Source organism: Sceloporus occidentalis, unplaced genomic scaffold (genome assembly GCF_023333645.1).
Source record: "Sceloporus occidentalis isolate IW3139 unplaced genomic scaffold, rSceOcc1.0.p SCAF_51, whole genome shotgun sequence".
In the NCBI taxonomy this organism is placed as follows: Eukaryota; Metazoa; Chordata; class Lepidosauria; order Squamata; family Phrynosomatidae; genus Sceloporus; species Sceloporus occidentalis.
This window is the reverse complement of record NW_028317031.1, coordinates 103,195-126,165: the sequence shown is the minus strand read 5'-3', so window position 1 is coordinate 126,165 and position 22,971 is coordinate 103,195. Positions and strand designations below refer to the sequence as shown.

Below are 22,971 nucleotides of genomic sequence, written 5' to 3'. Positions count from 1 at the left end.
GTTGTGAGTCGTGTGATATTTTGGATGACCTGCTTAAACACTGAATAGTTAACTAGTGAATATCTCCTAAGACTGAGCCGTTCAATTGTTTACTACAAGTCGGTAAGATAAGGAGTAAAAATAGTTCTCTAGAACCGTTTTATTTTTTAAATAATTTGAAATAAAAAGTGGTCTTCCGGTACCTGTGACTTACCTTGTACATCATCTGTTAAAATCGCTCCCACATAGCCCCAATTGATTGCACCGCTGTTGCTAGCCAGTCTACAACCTCCACATTTCTGTTAATGCGATTGCTTCTGCAGCAAACCATATGCACCGGTAACACCAGTTGACAAACGCAATGATTGTAAACACTCACTGTTGTTCTCTGCTCCTATAATCATGAGCTGGAGAGAGAGAGAGAACTGTAAGAAAACAAAACTGTTAAGATTTTGTTGTTGCCCCTTTTGCAAATGACATGGAGGGATTCTGCAAATCCCCTGTCCCATATTCCTTTTGCCCTTGGCCCGCCCCTCGGCTATTTTCGATGGAGATGTGTCGGCCAAACAGATCTCTCGGCAAGTGCTTCCAGTTAGCTCCGGCGCTGACCCCCTTGCATAAATGTGGAAAGCGCTCCTATCAATTTCAATGGGAACTATTTCTTGCCACTGGCAGCTAATCAGCGGCAAGAAATGTTGGACCATGGAGAACTGTAAAGTGTCCCTTTAACTCAGCAAGATTTTATTTGTAATGTATATTTGCATAGAATGTTAATGCAGGGTTAATGTCACATTTATGTAATCTTTTTAGAAGATATTATCTGCTTCTTAGGGTTTGTCAAGTTTTTTTGCATGCTCTTGCTCAACTATCATGCTTATAAAAGGCACAGTCTTCCAAAGAATGTAACATGTACAAAATATTTGTTGAGCTCTCAATATATTAGAACAAAATATCCAGAAAATACATGACTTACACACAAGGCTGGCATTGGTATTTGTTTCTTGGGATTCTTAATTGCATGTCTGCCTGGAAAGGTTTGACATCACACTCCTGTCACTGTGTGTGGTCTGGTAATAAAAAGTGCTTTGATCAGTCAATGTACTGACTAAGAGTTTGTTGAGTTTTTAGAGGTTTATAGAACCAGTGGCCAGGAACACCATTTAGATATTTCAGAGAGAATATGACATTAAATAATGTTTTTTGTAACGATAAACAGGTAACCTTTGCCTACCTTCTTCTTTTTCAGCATTGTTACTGATGTGGCAGTTGGTGTTAAGGTATGCTTAAACAAGATCTTTCTACATTTCTTCAATGCACTGTTGAATTTTTTGTATAACTCGCTTATTTTGGTTAAGATCTGACAGAAATGCTACAGTCTCAGTTTCATGGTTCATAAAAGATTTAGGTGTTTTGTTTTTTTTTTGCCAAATTATTTTGTTAGCTCTCTGATTTGGCTCTCGCTTATTTTTTTTTTCCAAAAACCTACACATTCATGCTGGTATGACAGAGCTAGTTTGGTACACTTCTTTATTTCATTTATTTTTGCAATGTTCTTAGGTATCCTGTTTGCGTTTTAATATACACATTTATAGGAGATTCCATTGGTTGCTATAGTGATCACCCCTCTTTATGCCCTTTGTACGTAAAAACCATAGACCTTGATGACAGATAAGAACTATTCGTTCCTCATTTAAAGACTCAAGGCTTAATTAGTTCTTGGCCTTGCCTGAGATTCAGGAGCCATATTCCTAGCCTATGGATGTTTAAATTCCCTTACTGTGTCAACCTCTGCCACCTCTACTGCATCGTGCTTTTCCTTTCTCTGATTAGCACTGTCTCCTTACAAGGCTACAGGCAGTGAAACTGTATGAGCCTTCAATGCTGTCAGAATAATTTTCCACTCCTTTTCAGGTTGTATAAGTAGAATGTATACATTGGCTCACTGAGAGCATTCTTAGCTCAGTGTAGTTCTGAAGTATTGATTGTTGAAGTAGTGAGGTATGGACAGAGGTAGTAGTTGCCTGGTAAAATTGGTAAATGATGAACTGCACCTGCTGTGTGAGCTTTACCATAGTTTAGATAATGTGGATCCCAAGATGTAGAGCCCATTGTACACTACATGAGAAAAAGCATGTGGACAAGTGCATGCCAAACACATGATTCTATAATAATAGACATAAATATATGCAGTAAAAGCCTCCACTGTTCTGACATAGCTTTCCTTTAGATGTTGGAATAGTGCTGCTGTGGCTTAACAATTCAACTTGTTGGACACATGTCAGGAACCACAGGTTTAGGACCAACCGCTCTGAGCATTTGAGATCATTCACCTGCCCATGTCACCATCAGGAGTCTCTGAAATAAAGAATAAAGTCTTATCTAAAATGCCCACAAAGTGATGGGTGCACATAATCATCTATTTTGTCATTGTGAGGCTATTATTACTCATCCACCAAACGACTTGTCATTGTCCTAGGCTGCTTTGCCATGGAAACCCATTTTTACAGACTTGTTTGTAACTTGGTAGCGAGTGATGGTACAGGCTAATTTAAAGCACTGTGTGTTTCCGAACTCTTCAGTACTGTTCAGTGAGCTTGTGTTGCCTAAAACTTTGCAACTGAGCTCTTGCTGCTATCTTGTTCTGCTTCACAGTTAAGGACTTAGAATTGCCAGGGTCAGCTGTAGGATGGCAGAAATGCATCAAACTGGAAAGGTCTCATCCAATGACAATGCCATATTTATAGTAACCAAGGTTTGCTTGACTGTATTCTTGATGTTATAAACTTATAAGCAAGGGAAGTGTCTGAAATTGCCCATTCCACCTTTTAGAAAGGATGTCTACACGCTTTGTGCTACGTAGCATAATGTAAAATACACTGCTTGTGCATTTGTTTGTTTTTGTATGGAATGCTATGTGTATACCCTTTCCTGTGGCATAATGTATTGACACACACAAATGCATGCAATTCTAAGAAAAATGTATTTGCACCGTCAGATTGGATTTTGCTTTGTGTAGATGGAGTTTGAGAGACACCAAAATACAAGCATTTGATGCTTGTTTTATTTATTGGATGTGCTAGGTAATGAAACGGTAAGGGAAATTTAAACAGGCCCTGACAAACCCTGGTTGCCATGGCAACTAAAAACCACTTTTTGGCACCCTGGGTTTTGTAGGGCTACCATCATGAATGCAAGTTACGTGACCCTGCTGGGTGCCTCACTGCGCCCCTGCAGGAAAGCATAGAGTGCCGGATTCACTGTGACAGAAAATAGGCAGTGGCGTGTCTCCACGAGGTGAGTGGGGGAGTACTGTATGTGAGTGTGTGTATACTATGTTAGTGTGTATATGTTTACTGTAGTGTATGTCAGTGTGTATATTTGTAGATGTAAAGTACTGGAGTCTGTGTGTTTGTGTATACTGTATGCGTGTGTGAATGTATAGTGCAAGAGTTAGTATGTCCACTCTGTTGCAATGCCAAATTCACTGTGTATGTGTCCATAGTGTTAGTGTGTCATTTTATATATGTATAGTGTATGGTGTTTGTTAGTCTGACATTAGCATGTGTATATGTCAGCATGTACTGTTAGAATGTGTATTAGTGTATGGTGTTAGCGTGTGTACATAAGTGTAGAATGTTTGGCTGGCTCCAAGATCCAAACCAAATTTGTGGACCCCTGTGCATGGGATAGGCATAAGGGTACCCTTTATCCAAACTGGTTTGAATCCTTAGTGCAGGAACTATAAGAATAAAAGTATGTGGGCACCCCTTTCTAATTAATGGGTTTATGCGTTTCAGCCACACCCATTCCTAACAGGTTCATAAAATCAAGCACATAGGCAGCTGTCTCTACAGACCAGCATTGGCTGTAGAACGGCTCGTAATGAAGACCTCAGTGACTTTAAATGTGGCACATTCATAGGCTGTCGCTTTTGCCACAAGTCAGTTTGTGAAATTTCTGCCCTGCTAGATCTGCCCCGGCACACAGTGAGTGCTGTTATTGTGAAGTGGAAGCATCTAGGAGAAACAGCTCAGCTACAAAGTGGAAGAGCACTCACAGAGCGATGAAGTGCATAGCGTGTACAAAATCATCTGTCCTCTGTAGCATTACTCACTGCAGGATTCCAAACTGCCTCTGGAAGCAACATCAGCATAAGAACTGTGTCGGGATCTTAATGAAATGGGTTTCCATGGCCAAGCAGCTGCATGCAAGCTGAAGATGGCTATGTACGATACCAAACGTTGGCTAGAGTGATGTAAAGCGCATCACCGCTGGACTCTGGAGCTGTGTAAACGTGTTATCTGGCTGTTGTAGCCACATGGAGGAGGCCAGCTCCTTATAAATGCCAATACATTTTATCTGACAATACATGGTGAAGTGTCCACATACTTTTTAAAAAATATAAAATCTGTGATTTGTGTGCAGGATTTGACGTAAAAAACCGCCGTCCCGTTTGTTTACAGTTATTCCTAGTATTTTGCTTTGAATTTTACCATCTTTTAAGTGTGTTTTTCTTAATTTTCAAAATGGCCTTTGTGTTTTGTGTTTAGAGAGGATCAGACGAGCTGCTTTCCGGAAGTGTGCTTAACGGCCCTAGCTCTAATATGAGCAATGTAGTTGTAACTGGTAAGCTTTTCAATCATATTTGTCAAAATGATGTTAAAATTTGCATGTCAATATTTCTTTGTTTTACAGCAAAGTGCGTGACTTCACAGAAATATTTACTGGATTTGTCCATATGCTTCTTATGGTACTCTGATTACCTGTGATCCTTTTTCTTTTATCCTGAAGCTTTGTGCAACCTCAGGCAAAATAACTGATTTTATTTATTTCTTACATGGACAAAGTACTTATTAAACAAGAGCAATAAGACAAAGAACCCTTAAGCATTGTTAATGAGATATTACATGACTTATTTGTAACTGCATTTTAATCTATTCTAAATATATATATATATATATATATATCCTCACCATATACATTCTAGTATTTTTTTTTTGTAAACTTTTATTTTTGTCACAGACAGGAGGTATAAAGTATACAAGCATAAATATACAAAGACCAAAAAAGGTTACAAGATGGTCGTCAGTGGTACAGTGGTAAATAATTCAAAGTAAGAGCACGATTAGGAGTACTAAGTGGAAGGGATAACAGACACAGCATAAAGTCAAGACAATGGATGAGACATTGTGTACAGAAGTATACATATTGAAGTTATACAGGAGCAAAGCCATACAATAACAAAAAATCAACCTAAACCTGGCAGAGGGTGTCTGCCCAGTAGAATTTGCCGAGAAAACCATCCAGTCTATTGGAACATGGAATAGAGAGAGGCCCTAGTGGAGGCAGCCAGTGTGGGAATGTACGCTGACCATCTAGTAAAGAAGGCGCGGGCCCTGGTCTCTCTATGTAGGGAAGATTTGGTCCAATCCATTTGGAAAATATAATTAAGCTGTGACAGGGACATGTTCAAAGTGGGTGGATGTGGTTGGATCCATTGGGAAAGAATGGCCTTCTTCCCCACCGCCGCCTCCATCACCAGGAGGGATCTATCCCTTGCTGGAAGCTGACAGGTATTGGTAGAGGAAAAAATACCAAATAAAGCCCATTCGGGGGTCATAGTAAGAGGCAGTTTCAACGATGTAGTGACAAATCATGAATGGAAGCCCCAAAAACCTCAATTTGGGGACAGAGCCAAAGGCAGTGCATTAAGTCTTCGTCAGGATGAAGACATTTCATGCAGTGGGAATCTGCCGCCATGTGCACCAGTTTCCACAGCTTTGGGGGAAGGTAGGCCCTATATAACAGCTTCAAAAACATTTTGGAGTAGGATTTAGAGACTAATATTCTGGTAGCCCTAATAGTGGCATCAATCAGGCAGTCCGTCATAAGGTCTGGGAGGTCCAACCGCCATTTAGCAAGGCTCTGAGTCGAGGTCTCAAAGTCAATCAACGGGCGAATTAAGCTGTCGGGAGACGGAGGTAGGACCAGTCTGCAAAAGTAAGGTCTATTTATCTAGTCTATTGTTAATATCGGATGGAGAGAGGCGGGAGAGAATTTTAGAAGCGTAACTGGAGATTTGTAAGAAATGCAATCTATGAATAGGAGTGGGGTGGAATTTAGTCAGAAGTCCTTCGTATGAAAGTAATGCCCCGGTACCATTGGTTAAGAAATGGGTCAGAAGCCTGCACCCTTTAGCATATAAGTGGGAAAACAAAGCAGCAGCCCTGCCGTCATGGAAATCAGGATTGCGGAGAAAAGGCAGGAACAAAGAGACATTCGGGTTAAGGCCTTGGGCCTTAAGCACCAACCTCCAGGCCTTGGCCGGGGTGAAAATTAGGGGGTTGTCCCGTAAAGAAAAGGGCCAGTCGGAAGGGGCTAGGTGAATGTCAGGCGTAAACTGTTGATCCAAAAGAGGCCAGGCGCAGCAAGGTGTCTGTGAGAGCCACTCAAGTGCTATTTTATAGTTAGCAGCAAGGTTATAACCCAGAGGGCTCGGAAGGTTAAGGCAACCATGGGAAACAGGCTGTTGGAGTTTAAATAAAGAAATCCTATGTTTCTTATGTTGCCATAAAAAGGTACGAAGGAGTCTATCATGAGTGTGGAGGTCGCATTTTTTAATGACAAGCGGCAACATTTGAAGGGGGTAGAGAAGACGAGGGAAGGTCACCATTTTGTATAAGTGACAACGACCCGTTAGCGAGAGTGGTAGCCGTCTACATTCTAGTATTTGAAGCTTTAGATTTCTTAAGAGGACAAGTCACATTATTCCATAGAAATCGTCCTGATCAGTTCAAAACAGGAGTCTAAATGTTGTGCAAGAAGATTAACACCACGTATTTTAAGATATGAGCAGTACAATATAAGTCTTGAAATTTAATGTCCTACCACTTCCAGAAGAAACTGATCTCTTGATAACATCATTATTTTATCCCTGAAATATTGCAACTGAAGCTAAGTTTGAAATCATCAAACTAATTATGGACATGCTCTTGGCATTTAGACAAATAATGATGCTTCTAAGGTTATACTTGGTTTTAAGGCAGCAGAGAATTGTGTTTTGCCTCAAAATTGAATTGTTTATGAGATATTGTCAGAAAGTTAAACGTTCTGTTATGGAATCTCTGTCTCCAGGGGCACATTTTGTGTTTCAAAGGCTGTCACTTAGTTTTGTTTATTGCGTTTATCCTCATTTCTGATAAAGGGGTATATTGTGTTAGCAAGACTGTGAATATAATTGGAGTGACATTGGGGTAATTATTTTCTTGTTTGAGAGCAACTAAACCAGCTACTATAAAACTGGTAGCCAGAACCATTCAGGTAAACTGGAGTGTGATAAAAAGGAATTTGTCTTTTAGAGAAAACGGGGGTTAAGAATAATGGGCTATTGGGCTTGGCCCATTGATTTCAGTGGAAGCTCTTTCTTGCAAGTGACTAGCTGCTTCAGGTAGCTAAAAGTGACACAAAAACCAGACACGGGAGGGGGTGGTCCACTGCAGCTTCTCCTAAAGGAAACTGACTTTTTATTCTGTTTACTACTCCACTGGTAAAAATGAATACTTACAAAGTACTTTAATGTGCATTTTCATGGCTGCATGTGTTAAGCAGTCCTTTTAAAAATTTCAGAATTGTACATTTTGCTCTATAATAAAAAAAAAAGTCAATAATTAAGGCCAACTTTGCACAGCAAGCATAGCAATTTAATTTGAAGTTTGTTTATCCTTCTGCATTGCCATTTTTAATATTGTTTTTACATTTCTCTTTATGTGAATTTGTGCAGCTCCTTGGAAGCCCTTACAATTGTAGAATTTGTTGATTCCCCCATAAAGTTTAAAGTATGAGTGATTAAAAGTGTACATTTGTTTCAATCTCTATGCACATATTTTTTCTTTTTTTTTCTTTTTCTGTTGAAACAGCCGTCATCTGTCCCTCCAAAGGGAAGCTTTTCTTTGTGGGCTTGTTCATGTTGGATATGAATAGCATTTTTTTTTGTAAAGGCTCACATTTAGGACACTTTAAAAGTAAAGCTGCTCAGAATGTGTATAGCCTTTTGTTAGAGAATAAATGGGATTCAGACATACAGTGTAGAATTATTTCAGATGATTATGACATTGTAAAGAATCTATTCGTTGGCACTTTCCTCGGTTATTCCAAGGTCATTTTCTCCTGGGAGATGAGAGTGAAACAGGTGCAGAAATGCCCATGAACAGAGACCTAAATGTTTTACATTAGTAGTTTTCAGACAAAACAAAAGAATTTTCTTCTCGGCAAGAACAAAACCTCTTTAGTTTCCACAGAACACATAAATAAAGTAGGCCCTCTATTCTCTCTTTTCCCATCTTGTCCCTAAGCAGCCTTAAAGAAATATCAGCTTTTGCATACCCTTGCAGGATGCATAATCATACCAGCTTTAAGTGGTATGCACTTAACAGCATTCCTCCGTGTAAGACGTTTGCGGCACATTCACGTTGTTAAGGTTTTTCACCACAAAAAGCAACAATACACCGGGTTTCCTTCCGCTGAAATAACCTTCCGCGCAATTTAATTATGGAAGTACTTTTTAAAATATATAATTCTACCACATTTAAAGGGACAGTTTGATGTCTCACGCAGCCACAAATAATGCATATGTGTGGGAAAGGGGATAAAAGCCTTGCCTTTAGGAGAAGCTGTATTACAATTACAAAGGCCACTTATCTTTAGGAGAAGCTGCAGTGTACTGCTCCTCCCCTGTAGTGTTTTCGAGCCAATTTTGACTGCTGAGTGCGAGTGGCTAGAGATCAGTGGGAGTGATATCTGCACGTGTGCTCTTGAGTCCCCTTAGACCACTTAAAATTCTTGCAGCCAGAGGTATAGCCGGCTGGTGGTGAGTATGCCGCACGTGTGCACTGACATATACCTCATGCAAGCCAAGGAGTGGGGGGGGCGTCGTGCACGGGACAATTTTCCATGTATTTGTCTGTTTAACTGTCTTACATGTAGAAGTACACTTGTACGCAAGGCTAATGTCTAAGAAATTTGGTCAGGGTCAGCTCGCTATTGGTTTGGCCATCACAATAACCAGTGGAATTTTCTACCACGTTTTATTAAGCTCTTTGTTTTTAGTTTACCTCTGAGACAGATTTGAATTACAAAGTTTTGAACCTCTTCCAGAAATGGAAAAAAAATAAGTAACACGTTGTATTTTTCCTAGGCTTAAAGGCTTAATATGTTAAAAAAAAAAGTTTAATTAAAAAGATAAAAATGAACATCCAATGGCCCTAACACTAGAAATATGAAATTAAGAAAACACTTTACTACCTCCCAGACCAAAAGTAGTTTAAAACAGAAATATGCAACAGATCCTTCTGGCCTTCCAAAGTATAAAATTACTGTGGTATACTTAAGTTGCTGAACATAAAATACGTTTTGTTTTGTTTTTTGTTTGTTTTTTGTGGCAGCTAATGTGTGGAAGTAAAATTGCAAAAAATGGAGTTAGAATTACTCGTCTTTAGGGTGTAAAATATGCCCGGCCATAAAGAAATTAAATACCGTCGACCCCGCAAAATTTGAATATGACTACCCTATAAGAAAAAAGTTTTAATAGCAAATGTTAATTCACATGTAAACTATTTTTCATATTGTGTAGTGCTTTCAACTTTCATATGTAGAAACATTCTTTTTGCCAGTCATTCTACACAATTTGGCAATATTCTTGTTTTGCATTGCCCTGTTGAAATGAACGCAGAATATATAATATATTGTGTACGAATTACATTGGATACAATCCTTGAATTGATTTATCTAAAATGTGGTAATGATAGAATCTGTCTTTCAGCCAATGGTAATGATACCAAAAAGTTCAAAGGAGATGATAAAATGGAAAGTACCCCTTCTAGAGTGCTTCACATTCGAAAACTTCCTGGGGAAGTAACAGAAACCGAAGTCATTGCTTTGGGGTTACCATTTGGAAAAGTAACCAACATCCTAATGCTGAAAGGGAAAAATCAGGTACTTTTAAAATGTTTATATATACTTTTTATTAAACTTAGAATCAGATATTTTGTGGTGCCATGTGATTTAAAATGCTTTTTGCTCATTCAGTTTTTTTTAAGCAAACATTCACTTGCGCATATGATGTTCTTAAACTCATAGGTGACATTTATTACATTTATCAGTATGGTGTGGTCCTGAACTAAATGTCAGATGTTTTAATTTTAATATCTGGTGTACTTTATAGGCTTTTTTGGAGTTAGCTACTGAAGAAGCAGCTGCCACCATGGTAAACTATTATACTACTATGACACCTCATCTACGCAACCAGCCTATATACATTCAATACTCAAACCATAAAGAACTAAAAACAGACAGTGCATTAAATCAGGTAGGTGTATTTGTCTTCTGGTGTAAAAAATTTATATATATATATTTATATATTTTATAATGTTGTGTGTGTGTATATATATATATATATGTATGTATGTGTATATATATATATATATATATATATATATATATATATATATATGAGAGAGATGCTATAATAGTAAATTACTATTTTTATTTTATTGCAATTGGAGGGACAATAATCATTCAGAACACAGTTTCTGTGTAAATATAACCAATGTGACATTCTTCTGTTCAAGACGTGTGAACACCCCCCCCCCACTACCCCTTAAGCGAAATGCCTGTGTTGTGCCATAGTTTACCAGATCATATTACTGTGAATGTAGATCCTGTATCGTGGGGAATTGGAGTTTTTTTTATAAAGCCATTGTATGCAGAGCTTATTCCCAGTATAACAAAGAATAAAAAAGGGTAAAATAATGTGCAGATTTATTTTTAAAGACATTTAAGCTAAAAAAGCAAATATGGCTCCAAAAGGATTATTTAGTGTCAATAGTTCAACATTAAACCTGGATAAAACCTATCCTAACATATACTATGTCTCCCATTTTATAATGTTCATTGATTAACCCTTTCAGTCCCCTTAGGACATACCTGTACGTCCTTAAAACTTGTGGCAAGAAGCCCATTAGGACGTACGGGGATGTCCTGACTTTGCTGCTACACGGGAGATTAGGCTGTCTGTCGACAGTCTGGACTCTCCCCTGTTGGCAGAAGCCTGCATTGCATCGTATTTGTATGTATCGGCACTCGCTGCAAGCGCCTGTACACAGTCATCCCATTGCTTCCCCACTGGCTGATTGCAGTTCATTTGGAGCTCAGTGATGTCACCATAACGTCTCCGGCATAAAAGAAAATGTATGAGCCCTACTGCACTGGGAACAATGCAAAAACAAGAAAAAAATGAAAATAATAAACATCACTTCCTCCAAACCCCTTAAGTCAATAAAATATGTTTGTGGGGTATGACTGTAATCAGGAGATGTAACTGAACATAAATGGGGTAATTCTTCAGCTGTGGCACTTTCAGCATAGAAGCAAATTGTAGCAAGATTACCAAAAAATATTATATTGTTTTGTTTTGTCCATTATCCCTAATAATTTGTATGGATCCGTCAAATATGGAAAAGGAGAATCATGGTTTAACAAACATATGGTAGCATTTACAACAATGGTTCTTTGGTTAATAAAATCCCCGGCACTGAACAGGTTAACTTTTGCTTGTATATGTATTTTTCTTTCAGCGTGCTCAAGCTGTACTTCAGGCTGTAACAGCAGTCCAGACATCAAATTCATCTGTGGGTACAAGTCCGGGAAGTGAGATTGTGTTATCAGCACAAAGCCCGGTATTGAGAATAATTATTGACAACATGTATTATCCCGTCACACTCGATGTCCTCCACCAGGTTTGTAAATGGCACATGATTCATGAATGAAACGTGCATGCTTTCTACGTTTTTGTTTGATTATCATTGCCCTGGTTGATTTATATTTACTTGGCCTGCACACTTGCTGCATTAACCACATACTCGAGGGGAAAAGTGACCAAATGTTATTTTACTTTGAGATATTTTATTTAATTTAAATACTGATTGACTTTGGTCACACAGAAGCAGAATGCTGGGAGATAGGGGGATTCATTTTCTTCATAATGATGTAATTTAGTTTGTTTTTCTTCTCATATCTAACTATCTGCTAAGCACATAGTATTATTTCTTGGCAAGATATAGAAACAAGGCCTAAAGAGAAAGGAGTTATGTTATCAATCATCTACTACCAAATTTTCTGTTGTGTGCCCATCATATGTGCTTCCCTGTTGGACTCAGAAATGTGTATACTCCATGGCTTTACACTTGTGTGGTGACTGTGGCTACATTTGCTGTCAAAGGTAGCACATAAGGCTGGGTGGTGCTTTTGAGAGATTGAATTTTGGTGTCAGCAAAGCAGAATGGGTTGCTGCAATTGAAACCCACAGGCACAGTAAAAGGGTAGCAAGTTTTATATACATTGGCTTACTGTGTGGCAGTGAAGCACAACCAATTTCAGCACACATTTAAAAGAAATTTGAATCCGAAAAAATGTCATACGGCACAGAAATGGCTTGATTTTGTAAAGTGAAGGGCCAGCCCTGTATCTCAGCTTTATATATGTACTTACTGTAAACTATGAATGGGATTACCGTGCCATTGTAGATTAATAGGTTCCTAAGGGTTTTTGTAAGTTATTTTATCGTATTGCATATTAAGCAAACAATTACATCTATCTGTAAAGGTGACATCACTGTGTTTTATGTACAGATATTTTCTAAGTTCGGTACTGTGTTGAAGATAATCACGTTCACAAAAAACAATCAGTTTCAAGCTCTGCTACAGTATGGAGACCCTGTAAATGCACAGCAAGCGAAGCTCGTGAGTAAAATATTTTGTGTATTCTTATATGGTACTTAAAATCTTAGTTTTCTCCGCATGCTTCTGATTTTTCATAAATGTGTCATACATAGCTACTATCCACTGTATTCTTCATTTGTTATGAAAGTACACAGCATATTGGATCATCTTTTGTTTTGATCATCCACAGGCTCTTGATGGTCAAAATATTTATAACGCTTGCTGTACCCTACGGATTGATTTTTCTAAATTGGTAAATTTAAATGTCAAGTACAACAATGATAAAAGCAGGGACTATACTCGTCCAGACCTCCCATCTGGAGATGGGCAGCCTGCATTAGACCCTGCTATTGCTGCAGCATTTGCAAAGGAGACCTCTCTTTTAGGTATGGCATTGTTTATTTTTTCCAGCTTGTGTTATAGCGGGCAGATCAGCATTGCTACGTAACACATTGTACAGTGCATCTCTTCATGATATCCAAGAAGTCCAATTATGGGATTGTTCTACATCTTGGCTAGATATGTTTCTGAGACTAGCCCAAGCAATGTACCAGCTATTACAGAACAAATTAGATTTATATCTACGTATATTACCTTCTGTAGGTGTTACTAAGCACAATCAGTGCATTGTGCCAATTCTCAGACATGGGGTACATGTTAAAGTCCTCACAGAAAATTTATATGAATCCCTTTCCCCAAAAGTGATACTATTAGGAATAGTATCACAGCTCTTGAAAACATTTTTGGGAGCCAGAAATTGAAATACGTGTTATGTCCCCATCAGTGTTGTAAAGCAAAATGTGAATTAACACCTGGGAGTTGTATGAGCATATCTGTGGCGTGTTTATAATCTGTGGGGTTGTAAAGATACTGGTTACCTGCCATATATTATCATTTTGGAATTTAATGGTAACCACTTGTTTCACGTTACAGCTGTTCCAGGTGGATTAAGTCCTTTGGGAATTCCAAATGCAGCAGCAGCCGCTGCTGCAGCAGCCGCTGGTCGAGTGGGAATGCATGGAGTTCCTACCAGTAGCAACACTGTGCTCCTTGTAAGCAATTTGAATGAAGAGGTTAGTGAAACTACACTGTTTTAACCTATTTAAACAGGTTCATACGCCATATACTTATGTTTGTTTCTTTTCCCTCTAAACATTTAACCATTTTTACTTCTATGAATGAAATCAGCAGACCTGTCCCGTAAAAGCAACTTTACGTTAATTACTCAGACAGAAACTGTTTTGTTTTTTGTGTTTCAGCCCCTCCTCTCACTTATATATAACTACTGTTTTGTAGCACTGTCATATTTCATAATTTTTGCCAACTTCCAACATTCTCCTGCCTGACTGGGTTCTGGTTTTATATATACCTAGTGCTGGGTGCTAGGAATTTTATACATCGTGCTTGAGAAGGGGTTCATTGCCATAAATTCCACATGCACAATGTGTTCCAAAGGCAGATTTGTTAAATGTGCTTTTAAATAAAAAAATTCTTAACCAATGAAAGGTAGAAACAACAAAACATACATTTTGTTTCTGTAGTCCCGATTAAGGTGTTTTGGTAAGTGTAGTCTAACACCACTTTGTGTGTGGACTGAGGCCAGTTTTGATGAAGACAGTTATAACACAATGTCATTCTTATAATGTTAATTGCCCAGCAAAAGGGCAACTTTCATTTATGTTGCTATTTCATTTTCTGTTTGCTTTTTCATTTCGTCCTTTGTGTTGCTTTTTATTTTATACAAATCTCAATTTGTGTCAACCTCTCTAATACATTTTTCTTTCAAGGTTCTTCCAAAGAGTTTGATGAAGCTCTCTTCCTGTCTCTTTAGTAATCTTTTAATCTTTGCAGTAAACGGGCAATCATTCACTCTACTAAACTGTATCTTTCTTTGAAAGCTGTCTCTTTTTTTCTCCTGTCTCTTAACCTCTCCCCACATTTGTTTGGACACTCTGTATTCTGCTGTGAAATGTGGGAAGTTGGATTTTCAGGTTATATTGATGGCTATCTTTCATTGTTTTGTTGTTTGGGCGTATCAAAACGCTGCTGTGATACAGACACTGCTTTGTGTTTCGGTGCTCCTCTGTAGTAAACATTTCTTTAGGTTTGATCACATTTGGCCTATTCTTTTTTTTTTTTATGCATGTTACAAAAACTTGGCCGTCATTGTTTAAGAGACTTCCCCATCATTTCAAAGCCAGTCGTGCTAATGCAGTGAAATGTGAAAAAATAGAAACCTGAAGTTTCTACTGCATGTTGTCCCCTGTTGAGATATAGTATTATGATGTTCTCTTATATGAATGTGTTTACCCATATTTGTCTTGGATGACTACATTTTTATTCAGTTTTTCTTGTACAGTACATAAACCAACCATTTTGTTTCTGACCAAACTCCTGCATTTCCTTTGTACTGACCTTTTATTTTATTTTCTCCCCAATTCTTTTTTTTTTTTTCCTTTTGTTCTTCATCACTGTTTCCTTCCCTTTTTACATCCTCTTCCCTGTGTGGTCTTCTTCTACCTGTCCCCTAATGTTTTCCAAAAACCAATGTCCAATCTTTTCCTACCTTCTATGTCTGTCATCTCCTTCCCCACTCAAAATGTTCATGCTTCTTTGCTTGAACAATATGTTCCTTGGACCAACTTGCCCCAATTAACTGCCTTGAACCATGATCCATGACCACCTTCACCATTCTACGGGAACCACCCTTCGTTATGGATGATCTGTTCATCTCCGCTCTTCCTCGACTCTTCTCTCTTCTTGTCTTACGCTGCTTGCTCTTCTCTCCTTCTAAAGATGGTTTCGCCCCAAAGTCTGTTTACCCTCTTCGGTATGTTATTGTTAGCACTATACTTTTTATTATTAATTTCATTTTTGGTTTCACCTTAATTCTTATTTGTAGCTAGCAGTCTGGCTTAAAATTGAGTAGTAATTATTTTGCTATTTATTTTTTATTTTTGCTATTTTGTTATTATTTTTCTTTTTAACTCACCATAGACACGTTATTTTAATGCATGGTAATTTATTTTGCATGGTCTTAATTTTATCATTCACATAGCTTTTGAGGGTATATCAAATATATTCTTATCCAAATTTCACTGTCCAAAGATCTTGGTCTGCTTTTCATTCTTGTGTTAGGACTGGTTGGTTGATGATGATGTCTGACTGTGACTTTATTAGTTGAATTGTGTTCCTTTAGTCAGACCTTGATTTATGTGTACACTTCTCTTTGCATTGTTTATTTTATAATCTGGAAAAGGTGTTTATGGAGATGTGCAGCGCGTGAAGATTCTGTACAATAAGAAAGACAGTGCGCTTATTCAGATGGCTGACGGGAACCAGTCACAGCTAGGTAATCCATGTACTTCATATTCTGAAATGTTTGTCCAATAGTCTTCAATGTAGCATTGTGGGCCTTCATGCTATTCAGAAGTGCATAAGTAAATTAATTTTATTAGAAATGTAAAAAACATAATTATTTTTATCAGTTAGTAGAATTGTTTGGAGATCTAGTTTAAAAGGCCCCCTCATGAAAAAAATGATCAGCAGCGGGATTTAGTAAAGCCAGCATAATCTGATCTCAATTTCCTGTCCTGCAATTTCCTTTTTGTGTGTCATGTTAAATCTCCCCCAGCTGCCTCCACTGAAAGCAGGGAGCATACTGCTGTATGTTTCTTGCACACGCTCAGTAAAGTCCTGCTTTAATCAGTCAGTGAGAATGCTACTGTCATGTACAAGAAGTTTGCATACTAATGCTTCCTGTTTTAGCATGTCTTCCTTTAACAGGGAGGAATAATCACCCATATGCATTTTTCCATGACATACGCATGTGGCAAAGTTTTAATAAAATGTATTGTTTTAACGTTAAAACACAATTACGTAGGTGCGTTTTAGTTTTGTAAAAATAGGAATTTGGAAAATTGGTAAAGTTTAGCTTGCATCGATCTAGGGATATATCAGCTTGAGAGCGTTTAAAATGGATGCACAGCCTGAGCACAAAATACTAGCTGTATACAGTAATGTTAGGCTAGCACTTACAAAAACCTGGTTTTGTTTCATTTTTAAACCTACACGGCCTGCAAAACAATATAGATTCACTAAAACGCAATCATATTCCCTAAGTGTTGCGCCCGACGTGTGTTTCATCTGTGAGTCCTCTCACGGTTTCACCAGGGGATATCAGCTGAACATGGTTGAGTTTTATTGAATCTATTATTTATGGTTTAGTAGGCAGTGTAGGTCTCTGGTAGGATATACGGTTATGCATCCACTGTTAGTATGTTTCACTCCTTGTTATAAGGTTCATCATTAGTGATTGTGAAAGCAACTCTCTAAAGTAATGGTAGTAAATGAGACTTTCTATTCTGCTCGTACATCCAGACCTTGTCTCAGATTTTTAGGAGCTTTTCTTTTTTTCTTAGGCTTTATTTCTTGACTATTGGAAATTGCAGATTAGATTAGGCCCTACATTTTGGTAGTTTGCCTTGTTTTTCTAATGATTAGGCAAAAGGAATGTACCATTGTGTGATTTTAAGAAAAGTTAAGTTTTACTAGGAGTGAGATATATTGCTGGGATTTCTAGTCACAGAGCTAGAACACATACAAATGGCTAATATGAAGCTAGCTTAAAACTTTTATATTGTGCAGAATCATTGGTTATTTCAGTGTTGCTGAGTTCTCACTCTGCGTGATGTTAGTTTGGAGTCATCAGACGGCATTCTCCCCACAATCCCTTCTGCGTTCCGCACTGGCTGTTCATACTTAGAATTAAAATTATCGTATTTATCGTAAAATTTAACCTGAAGCAGATTGTGTATTTTGTACGCCGTGCAAGTTATCATTATAATGGCTAAATGTTAAGCTTCCTGTTTGCACACTGGCCGCACTTCTTATTACTGGCTTAATAGCTCAGCCTAGGGATTGCTTTTTTAGGTTCTTAATGTACTTTCCATGTGAGAACCATAAAAGTTCCATAGAGCCACAGATACCCTCTCTGTCCAACAACTTCCCTACCACCTGAAACGGTAAAAAAACAAACAAAGAACAGTTCAATAAACATGACAACAAGAAGCACAAACCCTCCTTAGTCTACCCAATTGTAGGCAGAGCAGGTCTACTGGAGATGTCCATCTTGAGCAATCCTTACATTAACTACTTACTAGGGCTGGTGGGAACTAGTTGTTGCTTTAGTGTGTTTTGTATAAGCTTGTGTATTTACTCAACGCTATTTGTTAAAAGTTTAGTTAGCGGTACTTACATTTTATTGAATCGCTAATTAAATTGTTCATTGTTTTTCAACTGAAAAGTGTAATGTACTAATTATTGTTTCCTTAGGGTAATGTTTATTTTTATTAGATGACATAATTGGGTGTATCGATGTTAAATAATACAAACTCTTGTAATGCTGCTTTTGTGTAAACCAGTTTGATTTAAACATATATCTATTTGGTTTCATGTGTGCAGTTCCTGACCCTTTTCTGTGCTTATTTCAGCAATGAGCCATCTTAATGGCCAGAAAATGTATGGGAAAATTATTCGGGTCACCTTGTCTAAACATCAAACTGTCCAACTACCTCGAGAAGGTCTTGATGATCAGGGGCTTACAAAAGATTTTGGAAACTCTCCTTTACATCGTTTTAAAAAACCTGGATCAAAAAACTTTCAGAATATCTTTCCGCCATCTGCAACACTTCACCTATCGAACATACCGTGAGTAGACCTGTACTACTGTTGCGCATGTCTACACTAAATGCATTTCCGATCAAGCCCTGTTGTTTGCCCTGTAGTTGTCCTTTTTCTCCTCATCTTAACTTTATTATACCGGAAACAAACACTGAGAATTGACATGAATATGATAGCATTCTGTGTGTTTAAATAGATTTTTATGCATCTTCATATGCTGTAATGGATGGTGGTCTACTGCCTGCAGTATTTTGAATCACATAGTGTTTTAGTACTGCCATCCATAAGTACATTTAGCAGTTTTCAGTATGTAATTCTAAAGTTTCCAGCTAGTTGAATGAATTTTATAATTAATTGCGGGACCGCAGTATATGTCATGATCCTGATAATAAGAATCACTGTTATAATAACATGTTTTGCAAGACCTCTGCAAAGACCGTTACACTACCTCTTGAGGTTTGTTCAAGAGAATATTCTTCTTGTAGGCAAGCCATAACTGAAGAAGACTTGCGTACACTTTTTACAAACACTGGAGGCACTGTGAAGGCATTCAAGTTTTTTCAGTAAGTTTTTTTTTTTGTTCTCTCATAGCTACTTTTCTTTATGTGAGTTCTGATTTTCTGATTTTGTTTACCTAGGGATCATAAGATGGCTCTTCTTCAAATGTCTACAGTTGAGGAAGCTATACAGGCGCTGATTGACCTCCATAATTACAATATCGGAGATAACCACCATCTGAGAGTTTCTTTTTCAAAATCAACAATTTAAAAATGCAGAGCATCAGGATTTATTGCATCAAGTGTATTGTCACCAATAGACTGTTCAGGAAAGTGGGGACCAGAGTCTTTGTTTTCCACTCTATTATCATTCCTTAGTTCATTGAATGATTCATTACAGTGCAGTTAATTTTAACTGCACATTTTCCAAGATGACTAGGGATGCTATTTTTTTCCTTCATTTTACATGCATTTTTTTTTACATACGTGAACATGTGCCTTAAGGAATAATAGGATTTTAAGTGTTACCACTTAGAATATTGGCGAATTGTGGTGTTCAGGGCACATTGTTTCGTTTTACTATAAATATTTTGCACCAACTGGTGTGTAAAAAGGTTACGTTTTGAGTTAAGAACTTTTCTGTCGCTGACCTCAATTTTCTAGATCTGTTTTTTCTTTGCTTAAAATACATTTGCGATGAGGTAATATCAGCATTTTCTTCACTCTTGGCCTTCATAGTTTGTGTACTATGAGTTCAAATCATTTAGGGAGATAAAGATATTTTATTTTTTATAAAAGGCAAGAAAAATCCCTAGAAGTCTTAGCTGCGCGTGGTAAACATTAGAATCTGAACCTTTTTGTACACACTCTAGTGAAACGTATCATTTAAATGTTGGCACTAAAGTAACGTCTTGTTTGTGATTGAATATTTTCTGTAGGTTTTTTGAATTTGACATGACTGATGTGCATTTATCTTTATATTGCCATTTTTGTTTGTAATTATAATTCAAGGTATGGTCATGGTTTTCTGACTATGTAAAAACTGGTCTAGAGATTTTTGACTGGTGCATGTGTCTTACAAAGATAAGGAAAGCCTATGACAATGGAAGAATTTGTGGCATTTTTTTTCTTCTCCTTAAAGAAGCTGACAACCAGGTGGGACCAAAGTTAATGTGCCTTTAGTCTTAATTTACTTTACATTGTAATATTTTTTTTTTAAATCTTCAAAATATTTTGTATTTAGAAACAGACCTGAATATAGACATTGCTCGGAATCTACAATTTACAATCTGAAAACAGTTCAGCTTTCACCTGGGCTGTTGGATTGGTTCTGTAAGAACAAGTACATTTTTTGAAATTAATGTATTTGGTTTAAAAATTTACAGATTCTGTTGTGTATGTAGAAAAAATGTTCATGTATATTTTCTATTAGTTGAGTTTTTACATCTTTAGAAATGTAAAATTCACTATAGTTTGAAATCGGCACAATTAAAAATTAATTTTCTAACAAAGTTGGAAGGTTTGATGGTTGTTTGATTTCATCTTGTGTACCCTGCTTACCTCTGTAGCATGCTCAATAAACACTTCTATATCTCTGTTCACCTCTTCTGTCTTTCTCTGCTTCCTTTTTCTTTCTTCTGCTCTGTATTCTATCACTGTACTCAAATTCATACTCTCCTGTCAGGGTGGGAAAAAAATGTTGTATAAAAATAATTTTAGCACATTACAAATAGGTTATAAATACATATTTGGCCAACAAATGGCCAAAACCATTTCGTGTCAGATTCGACACTGCTCTGTATTGGCAGTGAAAATATAAAATAGTGCAATACATAGAAAATATTTCCCACCCTGTTTTACTCTGTTGCTTTTACGGAGCTTATTATTTACTGCGGCTTGTTTGTTTCTCTCTATTTAGTGTTCTCTATAATATGCTAATAGATCTTTTTTAGTATGTCGTTTTCTTTGGCTATAGCTTCATTGTCATTGTTTTGTCTCTTAACTATCACTTAAAATAACCAAAACAGTTTAGTTGGCCTACTCTGTAACGCTCCTCATTAAAATATTCTAGCAGTTGGGATTGTTGCATTATATGTAGCTTATTAAAGCAACCTAAAATACGGCAGCTTTTCTAACAATGCCACAAGAAGTGCCATTATTTTACAGGGTACTGATAACCTTCGATAACACCGGTCAAGAAAAGAGGAGAAAACATATACCTAATATAACATAATTATAAAGTGGATATGTGCAGAAGCAAGTTCATTTTTTTATTTATCTTAATTTACTATGTTTTAGTATCGCCACAGCCATAAAATAACCCTGTTGCTTTTTTACAAATCCAAAATACAGCAATTGATGTTAATTATGCCATGCAAGTAGTTTAGCTAACCCACACATCAGAGTCAGCAGGATCAATTTAAAATCACAAATAAGAAATTAATTAAAATGATACATTGTACAAAAGGAGAAAAGGCCCCTGCTCTCATGAGCTCACAATCTAGTCGGTTTGGGGGGGGGGCAGGGTGAAGCAGTAGGAGAGGGACAGCTTGGATGGGGATGGGTTGGTTGAGTTAGGATGAGCTGTAATCATGGTATAAGAGACCAAGGTCTTGAGACTAATGAGAAGGGTGGTTACGGGTCTATGTGGATAAGAGGGTAAAGATATAAGGAGTTGTGGGGTTGTTAAGGGTTCTGTAGATCAGAGGGAGGAGTTTGAATTTGACTCTGAAGGTATGGGGAGCCTGTGGAGTGATTGGCAAAGATGAGCGACAGATGAGGAACGATGACAAAGAAAGGTTAGTCTAGTTGAAGTGTGAAGGATGTATTGGAGAGTGGGGAGACCAGTTAGTAGAGAGTCGCAATAATCCAGGTGGGGTATCACATGGGAGTGGATTAGTATTTTGGTTGTTTGTTTGAGGAATGGGTGGATTCAGGAGATACTTTTTTTTTTTTCTTTTATAGGTGAAGGCAACAGGATTTGGTGAGGTACTGGATGTGAATTTGTTTTGAATACATCACATTTCTATCGTCTGCCAATCTGCTTACTCAACTGTTCAATTTAGAATTCTAAATTGATGCTTTTCTACCTCATCAAATGTGTGTTTACTATTTCTGTAGGGTATATATACTTTCTGTTTATGGAATATGAAAATAGATTTTTTAAATTAGGAAACACAAGTGTATGTTTAGTGACCTCTTCGAATTCTCAGACATTTTCTTACCTGCTATCCCCCTACTATAGTCCTGAGAAGTTCTGCTGCTGTTATGTGGAAGTAGTATGCCACCAACAACCAGTTGGGACGAACAAAGGGAGAAACGGTATATGAAGGAAAAACACAGCATTGCACCCAGTGCAGATCAAAGGAGGGCAATAAAACCAAGCAGTAATGATTCAAGTAAATAAAGGATAACAGAGAGACACCAATGAGTAGCAGAGGGTGTGAGTAAACGCCCATGGCGAGCAAAAGGCAGAAGATGGGGGAAGAGTCTGCTCCTTAAACACAGACCAATCTGAGAAGCACCTACACTCTTCGTATTAAGATAAGGACATTGGCACAGGTTGAACAGTTATTGTATATGGCCATCTAATATCAATCCCTTGGAGGCACTCAATCCTGTTTCCATCACCCCCGTTCCATCACAAAGTAATTCTTAGGTTAGACAAGTTGCAGACACATCCAAAAAGCTTTCAGATGTTTATTTTGTCTGTATTTTATACATTGTGTAATAAGACACCTTGCTGGAGGTGTGTTACGGTACGTGTCTAAACCTATTTCATTAAAATTTATCTTCTCTAACTTTTATTATTCGGCGTCCTTTAAACTAACATTATTTCAGCAATTAGATATTATCGTAATTAACTGAATATCATTGATCAGCCAGATGAGCCATTTTAAAATGTAAGTAGGTGTGTTTATCTGATGAAACATTAATTTGATACCGATTGATCTATTGGAATAAGTAGATGCTTTAAATTGCCTTGTTTGTATCCTAGGTTATGTTTTGGTTAAGAGACAGCTGTGATGTTTTATGTAATT

The 22,971-nt window shown here is 37.4% G+C and overlaps 1 protein-coding gene across 1 annotated transcript; it reads left to right on the top strand.

Moving 5' to 3' along the window:
* The first annotated feature begins 1,229 nt into the window (after positions 1 to 1,229).
* Positions 1,230 to 19,202, top strand: LOC149288382 (polypyrimidine tract-binding protein 2-like). The gene is made up of 13 exons (XM_089491599.1): positions 1,230 to 1,256; positions 4,530 to 4,605; positions 9,797 to 9,969; positions 10,199 to 10,342; positions 11,610 to 11,771; positions 12,663 to 12,773; positions 12,943 to 13,138; positions 13,686 to 13,825; positions 15,549 to 15,582; positions 16,012 to 16,104; positions 18,245 to 18,461; positions 18,920 to 18,997; positions 19,073 to 19,202. Exons 2-13 carry the CDS (start codon positions 4,584 to 4,586, stop codon positions 19,200 to 19,202), a joined length of 1,500 nt encoding a protein of 499 aa, XP_089347725.1. The 5' UTR covers positions 1,230 to 1,256; positions 4,530 to 4,583.
* The last annotated feature ends 3,769 nt before the right edge of the window (positions 19,203 to 22,971 follow it).

Bases quoted from the DNA above. Each gene is read 5' to 3' on its own strand.
- LOC149288382 (XM_089491599.1), top strand. From the start codon at position 4,584: ATGAGCAATGTAGTTGTAACTG. The intron at 10,343-11,609 runs GTAGGTGTATTT...TTTTTCTTTCAG, and splicing joins CAGACAGTGCATTAAATCAG to CGTGCTCAAGCTGTACTTCA. The intron at 13,139-13,685 runs GTATGGCATTGT...TTCACGTTACAG, and splicing joins AAAGGAGACCTCTCTTTTAG to CTGTTCCAGGTGGATTAAGT.